The 8,491-nt window shown below is 36.3% G+C and overlaps 4 protein-coding genes across 4 annotated transcripts; 1 reads left to right on the forward strand and 3 right to left on the reverse strand.

The window, feature by feature from the left end:
* Window positions 1–801: 801 nt before the first annotated feature.
* RHIMIDRAFT_261567 (uncharacterized protein) lies at window positions 802–1,638 on the reverse strand. The gene has a single exon (XM_023611547.1). It carries the CDS (start codon window positions 1,618–1,620, stop codon window positions 973–975), a length of 648 nt encoding a protein of 215 aa, XP_023463773.1. The 5' UTR covers window positions 1,621–1,638; the 3' UTR covers window positions 802–972.
* A 642-nt stretch (window positions 1,639–2,280) lies between these two features.
* On the reverse strand, window positions 2,281–4,246 carry RHIMIDRAFT_294008 (DUF1771-domain-containing protein; the record flags this gene model as incomplete). The annotated part of the gene is made up of 3 exons (XM_023614047.1): window positions 3,311–4,246; window positions 2,801–3,257; window positions 2,281–2,748 (listed from the first exon to the last, which is right to left on the reverse strand). The coding sequence occupies exons 1-3, from the start codon at window positions 4,057–4,059 to the stop codon at window positions 2,281–2,283; spliced, it is 1,674 nt and encodes a 557-aa protein (XP_023463774.1). The 5' UTR covers window positions 4,060–4,246.
* A 514-nt stretch (window positions 4,247–4,760) lies between these two features.
* On the forward strand, window positions 4,761–5,865 carry RHIMIDRAFT_315125 (uncharacterized protein). Its single transcript, XM_023614976.1, has 2 exons — window positions 4,761–5,139; window positions 5,194–5,865. Exons 1-2 carry the CDS (start codon window positions 4,930–4,932, stop codon window positions 5,413–5,415), a joined length of 432 nt encoding a protein of 143 aa, XP_023463775.1. The 5' UTR covers window positions 4,761–4,929; the 3' UTR covers window positions 5,416–5,865.
* Window positions 5,866–6,264: 399 nt separating this feature from the next.
* RHIMIDRAFT_206066 (transcription activator of gluconeogenesis ERT1) lies at window positions 6,265–7,821 on the reverse strand (the record flags this gene model as incomplete). The annotated part of the gene is made up of 7 exons (XM_023606875.1): window positions 6,265–6,465; window positions 6,521–6,800; window positions 6,853–6,954; window positions 7,084–7,325; window positions 7,512–7,624; window positions 7,698–7,719; window positions 7,771–7,821. The coding sequence occupies 7 exons, from the start codon at window positions 7,819–7,821 to the stop codon at window positions 6,265–6,267; spliced, it is 1,011 nt and encodes a 336-aa protein (XP_023463776.1).
* Window positions 7,822–8,491: the final 670 nt, after the last annotated feature.

Here is an 8,491-nt window from a genome sequence, read left to right on the forward strand (position 1 = left end):
AAAAAAAAGAGAGAGAGAGAGAAAGGAGAAAGTAATAGAAGATTTCTAGACCTTTTCTCTTCTCTGCACCATGTGCCAAACTTGTGCATAGCTTGTGAAAAAGAAGGCAATCAAAGAATAGAGTCACACTTTTACCCAAAGCAAACGCCAAGGCTTGTGTGACAAAGCATCTTGCTAATACAACATTTGCTCTAGGAAGACTCTGTTTCTGAGAGGAGTACGCAGCCTTTTGTATTTAAAAATGTAAATCGGGGATTTATGTATAAATTGTATTATAAATGCTTCTCTTGAAAGTAAAAGGGTTTCAACCAAAAAGAAGATCAACACAGGCTCACTTGTAAACAAAGTGCACAGACATGATTCTTTACATTGATGATTCTTTATACTAATAATTCACTAAAAATAAGGTCTGTCCCACCTCTTTAAAATGTGTCGATCATCATTCAAAAAAAGAAAGGCGATCTTTTTTTTTTTCTTAGAGCCACTTTTTCTATTTTTAAATAAAAAAATACCATAATTCTTTTTGTTTAATAATCGGACTTCATATAAATAAGAGAACATATACAGAAAAAAAAAAACTAGAATAAGAAGAGCATAAAATAAAGATAAAACCAGCTTATCTCTATATATGATATATATATAAATAACAAAATGTACACATAAGCTTTGTTTTCTTTTTTGAGGTGAGCCAAAAGGAGAGAATATACAATGATTAATAAAAATTGTCAAGGGGGGTTGCTGTGGTGGTTAATGTAGTAGGATGAAATGAGTATGGTAACATATTGAATTGCTGCTGCTGCTGCTGCTGTTGTTGTTGTTGTTGCTGGAGAGCTGCTGCTTCTGCTGCCTTTTTTGCATTCTCTCTCTCTTTCTTTTGACGTCTCCACTCTTTACGCATTTCCTTAAATTCACTTGGCTGACGTTTAGGTCCCTTGAAATATCGGATATTTAATTATCTAAATTACTATATTTTTATATATTCAATAAACTTACATGTTGCTGCATGCTCACATGAGCGTTTAAGTGATTCAATGTACCATAGGATTTTGTACAACCAGGATAGTTGCAGTGGTAAAGACGTTCAATTTCATCATATCTTCGGCGAGGTCTCTTTTTCTGGTTTGTGCCAGGGATAGCCACAAAAGAGTATACCTTATCAGATGAACTGGATGATACACTTGTTTGTCTCTGTCTGCCCATCATCAATTGTTGAGGGTCGGTAAGACCCGATGAAATGAGATTAAACATGGGTGGGTCAATCATGGTAGGATCTAGCGTGGTGTTATTGTTATATAAAATGGCTTCCGTAGGTAGAATCGTATTTGTATCATAGACAGCCGAGGTTGTTGGTAAAAAGGCGCCTGTATCCTGTTGAATGAGTGGCTGTGCAGTTGAAGTGATGGATGTTGCCATAGCAGCAGCAGTACTTGCAATGGCTGTATGGATATTTTCTTGCTGCTTTTTTTCTGTAGTTAATAGTTGTGATAAAGGAGGTAGTGAGGGAAGTTCTAATTGCTGCAGAAAAGGAGCCGTCTGCTGTCTTCTTTCCAAAAGAGTACTTCCGTTATGCATAACAGTAGGTTCAATGTAGGAAGCATTAAATACGGTTGGTTGAGCCATGTTTTAATCTATATCTTTATAAAAAAAGGAAAAAAAAAAAAAAGAATAGTAATAACAAGATATCTTTTTATAACGACGTCGTTAAGGAGATCGGAATACCAAATATATGACGTAAGTTTGTAACACAAAATCAGAAAGATATCATATTGGGGGCACCCAGTGTACCCTGAATTTGGTTTGAATAAAGTTTTACAGAAAAAAAAATTTCATTTGGGGGGTTTAACATCTCTCCTGTGTGCTCCCCCCTTACCTTTTTTGTGTACCTTTATTTGTTTGTATGAATAACAAAATGATCAAAAACTTTTGTGTCATCAAATACGTTATCATTGGTCTGTAACTAGGGCAAATAGTGTTTCCGTATTTTTATTGGTACCTGAGCTAACGTTTCCAACCTGAAAATCTTGTCTTCATTGGTAAAATATTACTCAAGTGACAATCAAAAAGCGGCCCTATGTGAAAACTAGAAGGAAAAAAAAACGTGCTCGTCTGAAAATATAAAAATGTACATACCGGACCCCTGTTGTGGCAAAAATAGAGGCAGAACAGAAAAAAAAACCGGTGAGACTTACATCATTTGCATAAGATGTCCGATAAAGAAATAATAGATATGAAACAAACTCCCCTTTTTACACTAGAAAAAAGGATTCCCTTTTCTTTTTATTATTTCTTTGAAGAGAGATCCACAGCAAAGATCCCACCCTTTGTATCACCCACCATGTTAGTTTCAGCAAAGCGATAGTTTTCTTGCCTCAAGTATTCTTCCACATAGGGTTTCAGCTTGCTCATCTTTTTACTTAGCCCACTGGCTCCCGAATGGTGACCAGTGCCTGTGACGATATAAACAATACCTGTATAGTTATTCTGTCTCATCGTCTGAAGTTGTTCTTCGATAATATCAATAGCTTCGTCTTGATGTAAACCATGCAAATCAATAAATGCCTCATGTTTACTTCTTTGCTCAAAGATACGTCGACTTGCTTCTGTGTGCATTTCTTGCATCAGCTTATTATAGTGTTTAGCCTCCATCGAGTACAGTCTTGCCCTTGCTCCATCACCTTTTAAGTAATATTCTGTTGCTTTAGCAAACAACCGGTTTCGTAAAGTACCATATTCAATCGCTTTTTCTCTCTGTGTTTCTATTTTTAGTATCTCCTTTTTTCCTATCTGTGCTTCAACTTACCTCTTTCATATAGATCGAATTAAGTGAGCTGCCAGTCTCAAGCCATGGGATACGCACGGGTTGCTTTAATTTCTGCAAACTCAGTTTTTGATAAGGGTGAGGCGTTGCCTGCTTCTTTTTGACCGTCCCTGCTGGCGTATTTGCCTTTTTCTTGGCGATTTCTGCAAAGTTGATCGCTTTCGTCACTGATTGTGGTGGTGCGCTCTTTTTGATCTTGTTTGCTGCAGCAAGCGAAGGAAATTCTTCCTCTGCAACAACATTAGCCGACTGGGATTTCATAGATGTTGGTTTGGCGCTTGTGCCAAGTGCAGGATAATCATTTGGATTTAATACGTTCGTACGATCATTCTTTACCTGTGATTGCTTGCTACTATTTATCTTATTCGCCACAACCTCTTGAATGTCAATATTGTGTGAAAACTCACAAAGTTCGCCTTTCAAACAACCTCCTTGTAACCTGACTGAATTTAGACTAACGGTCCGACAAGTAAAAACAATAGATTTACCTACCAGAATTTGCACACCTTTTCCTGTAGATCATGCACAAACCAACAGTCCTTTCGATAACACTCGCCTGCCAGAAAGTGTCGACACACTTGCCTCTTTTTGGTATCATGATTGCTAGGTTTCACATTAGTCGTGTTGGACAAGAGGGCTTCAATCGTTCTATCCACATCATAATCATTTTTTTCTAAAGTGTCTATCAGTTTTTGTTCACTCAGATCTGAAAAAATCGTCTGAAGCATTTGAAGTGTAGTCATATCTTCTCCTACATTTTCGACTTGTGTTTCCTCAGCAGAAGGACAATTGTCTTTGAGCAGATTCATATCCTCAATAGTAGATGCGTCATAAAGTGCTCCATGATAGAAATGAAGTGTAGGATCAAATTCTTGCTCATTGCCTCTTGAATAGGGTTCAAAGCTATCCCACACACTAGACGATAGTTTATCCTGCTTCCAGATATCTTCTACTTTTTGAGCTGCTTTCCAGTCATCTTGTTGCCACATGAATAAGTTATTTCCTCCTTTAGTCGCTGTTGGTATTGTTGTTGCTGCTGTTGTTGTTGTTGTTGTTGACACAGGTGGTTCATCTTCATCTAATAAATTGCTATTCAAATAATGATGACTCAGCTCGTCCATATCTGGATCATCATTTGCTTCATTCACTTCAAAGGGATCAAACTGCTTTTTCGAAGGTACAAATATTTTAGCCGATAGATCAAAATGGCAAGTGTCTGATAATGGTCTTTGTGCATTCATTCTGCAAAATTAAAAAAAAGAAACGCAGGAATCAATGTTTGTTTCTTTTTCCTTATGCGTGACTTTGATTGATTTTATATTAACGACAACAGAAATTGAAGCTCTTTGTTGGGTCGTGTTGATAAAAAGAACAGTTCTATTTACCCAATGATTTTCATTCGGCATAGAATATCCCCCCCTTTTTAAGCATCATGCAGTTACTCATATTTTTTCTTGTTACCATCTCATCATATATGGCACTTTATAAAATAAATATAATCAAAGGGAGGGAAGGGGGAGAGGTAGAACACAAGTTAGACAGGAGTCAAGCTTGTTTACCTCAAGAGGAAAGAAAGAGGATGGTGTCCGTTTAAGCTACATTTCTGGACCCTACCTTTTGGTACAATAAACTCTCTCTCTCTTTTGAACCAGATATCGCATACAGAAAGCAAACGCAGAATAAAAACAAAAAGGTTTGTTTATTTAGAAAATAGAGAAAGGATGCTCAGGGGAAGGAGACGTGGATTGACAATATTCAAAGTAAATTTGACTGGCATTAGCTTTCTTTTATTGACAAAAGATTCACGTATCAATGCTCAACCTTACTGTTAGGATACATTCAACACACAACTCTGTATATATAAAAAAAGACAAGAGAGAAAAGACTTTGGAAAACTTCCATCCAACAGCCCATCCGGTTCCAATCACCCCCCTTACAGATCACCCTGACTTTTTTATTTCTTCTTGACTGAACTTTTTTCTTTGCCCGCTACCCCTTACTCCAAAGGATATAATTACTAAACTCCTTATGACAAACGACAGCTATAAATTACCACAACCTCCCCTTTCCTCTTTGAACATCATCTTTTTCTCTCTCTTAACATCTCAAAGATGAAGCTCTACTCATTCCTTCTTTGTATCCTGTTTGCTCTTTTGGCTACTCTTGCCTCCGCTCAACCTGTGAATGACAAGAGAGGCCTTGGTGCTCTTGTCGGTTCGATTATCCATGGTGTAGCAACTCTCTTTGATCCCGTCAGAGAAGGCGGTTCTCAAGGTGCTTGTGGACCATTTGCCACTAAACATTCACACATTGTTGCTTTGGTAATAGCAATATCATATTACTTTTTATTATCAAAAGCTCACATTGTTGATTAGAATGCTCATGACTATGGTGATCTTAACAAAAAGAGTCACTGGTGTGGAAAGAAGATAAAAATCATGTACAAGGAAAGAACTACTGTAGCTACAATTACCGATGCTTGTCCTGGCTGCGATGCAGGCTGCTTGGATCTTACGCAAGCTGTTTGGGATGAATTGGGAGAAGATCCCAAAGTTGGAAGATTGAGGGTCAAGTGGGCCCCTTGCGACAGTTGTTAAGAAAGCAAATTGTCCTTTTTTTTTTTGTATCAGTATATACAGCCATTAATATAATAAAGTCCTGTGTTTTAAAAAAAGACATTCTAAAATGAACAGTATGGATTCACTATCATTTCAAATCAATCAAAGGAACAGTACAGCTTTGATAGTATCTTTTTTGATCTTTTCTCCTTTTACAATTGCCACTCTTTAGTGTTTCGCATTCTTTAGGTCACTATTACTCAAATACGATCAACTTATTGATACCGAGAGTGCGCGCGCTAACGTGAATAGTTCATACAAGATTGAAGTGTCGTAATGTTCTTTGGGTCATAGTGCGTAGCCAACAGCTTTGTATTAAATTGCAAAGACTGTGCTACAATATTATGATTTGGATGAAACCCCATGGGGCTCCACTTTAGTGGAAATACAGTGAAATTCAAACAGGGGAGAATGCTTTTTTTTTTTTTTGAAATGGTGTGGCCTTGTCAAGTAACAGTGAGTTTAATGTCATGTATGTTCCGAAAAAGATAGGGGATGGTGCATTAATACGCTGCATATCCTACTAGTGCTTTTTTTATTGGTCTTGCTCATTCATTAGATCAATTAAATAGATAATCAAGAGGTACAGTTGTGAGTTTAACGTCCTTGAATGGTTGATTTTATTGAATATGAGTAATTTAATAAGCCTATGAATAAATTAAATTTCGTCAAGGAGATAATATTTTGTTATAGTCACCAATCAATTGAATATACAAAGGTGGTGGTTCATAATAAATATACATAGCAACTCTTCTATATCTTTCTTTGTTACAGGTTAACTTAGGATAGGCAAAAACTAAATAAAGGTTATTATATACCACACAATGTTTATACCAAACTCACATTTCCAACAATGACGCTTGGTAAGTCAAAGATATCCCTTTTTATAGTAAAGCAGAATGTGCACGGTACTGGCTTTTGTTGTGGGGTCTTGATGATACATGAATACGTACAGGATTTATTTGTATTGTCAAAGGCATGTTTTGAAAACTTTTCCCAATACTCCACTGCTGATTGATTGTCCATGAGCTAGATAGTATGTATTAGAGAAATAACTTTACTAAAGGGTTATATACTCATATACCTCATAAATATATACTTTCTTGCTCAATAACATATCTTTTGTCCATTGAGTCAGTAAAGAAAACTCTTTACCGACCAAACATATTTCACCTGTTCTTCTCCATATCACCGTTGGCGTGCCTGAAAAACTAATCAGTTTTTCATACTCTAACAATGTTCTTTGAATGCACTTTTCCATAAACACTAGATCTTCTTCTGTCAGGTTCATAATCAAGGCTAGAAACGATGGTCGAAAAAGCGCCAGCGCTCGACTGATTTGCATGAGGTCCTCCTTGTTCATTCTATGGTATAGTGTCAATATTTCTGCTGCAAATAGAGTAACCTAAATCTTACTTTTGTCGTACATATTGAATGAGGTAATGAAATCCTTCAGCGTAATTGTACGGTTTCATGATGTTGGTGTACACCTCCTCAGGCGTGCCTCCGACACCCTTTCTTCTTCCTGTTGACATCACAGTACTTCCTGAAGTCACAGAAGATGTGCTGGGCCTCTTCATCATGAATCTATCGTTTGTATTATTTAACTTTACTAGTTGTTTGGTTGAAGAAATAGTTGGATCAAACGAAGAACTGCTGGCACCATATAGGTTCTGCTGATTCATTTGTTGAGGCATATAGGGTGTAGTCATGTTAGATGTTGTGCTCGTACTGACAGGACTCGACTTGTTTGTAGTAAATGCAGATGTTAAATCGAGTGGGTTCTGTAACATATTCCCAATGAAGCCATATTCTAAGCCGACTGTCTCTGATCCAAATCCTAATTCGGATAAAGAAAAATCAAAGAGCTGATCTGGATAAAGAAAGTTCTGGGCTGTGGTATCTACAAGTGACATAAGTACATAATATAACAGACAGGATGGGTACTTTACCCATGATTGAAGGCTTTAATTCTAGAGAAACAGATGACTGTGGCTGTAGTGCAGGACCATTATTTGAAAATGCTTCAAGAAAAAAAAAGTTGGTTAGATAATAATAAATGTGATGATCCTGACTCTTTTCTTTTTACAATCACTAGGCGTGTCTTGTAAATATTTTGCTCTTTTCCTAACAGAATCAATACAAGTGTCTGCTAGATCCCTTTTGATACACCGTTCACATGGTCTGGCTGGTTGATATAAAAAAAAAAAAAGAGAAGGGATGAGAGATACTTATTCACCATGTATTATCTTTATTCTTACATTCATCGCAAGTCAAATGAGCCTGTCGAGATAATTATTAGATAATGCAAACATGAACCGTGTTAATAAGTACTTTTTGACAATGAAGGCATGCCCTTGTCGTCTTCTTTCTTTTGTTTTCCATGTTCATATTTGAGTAACTTATAAAGTTATTATTATTGTCTCGATCCTCTACTTTGACCGTTGTCGTAAAGGATGCTTGTGCCATACAAAAAGAGATAAGAAATATAAAAAAGAAGAAAAAAAAAAGGTGAAATATCATGTGCGGCATAGGACAGTTATTTGATATTACATTGTGGTACATGTGATCAATAACACATACATTATAAACTAAATAACTGTAGAAAAAGAACAAGTGATAGCAATAAATATATAGAGTAGTAAAAAGAGCTCCAACTTGGCTAATAAGATGATACAAACATCTATTCTCTCAAAGTAATGAAAATAAGGTTGCATAAACACGACTTGTAAACCTGAATTTCAGCAGTCATTTATGATTTATGCAAATGACATAATACAATAAAATATAAGAAACCCTCTGTTCAACACAGTTTTATAATCTTTTTTTATATATAACATTAATGACTCATGCTGTAAACAGATATAACTGAAGAAAGCGCCATGAGGACCGAGGAAAGAATAGTGAGGGAGTATATCCAAAAGTCTGGATTCGTGAAACAGACTTCATCTTAATACAGCAATCTATGACCATGAGCAAGATTTGCATATAGTTCATTAGCATACAACAAGTGATGTACCTAAATTTGTATCAATTAAGCTCTCTCTTTTTTTTT

This window comes from Rhizopus microsporus (assembly GCF_002708625.1).
Source record: "Rhizopus microsporus ATCC 52813 unplaced genomic scaffold scaffold_15, whole genome shotgun sequence".
NCBI lineage: Eukaryota > Fungi > Mucoromycota > Mucoromycetes > Mucorales > Rhizopodaceae > Rhizopus > Rhizopus microsporus.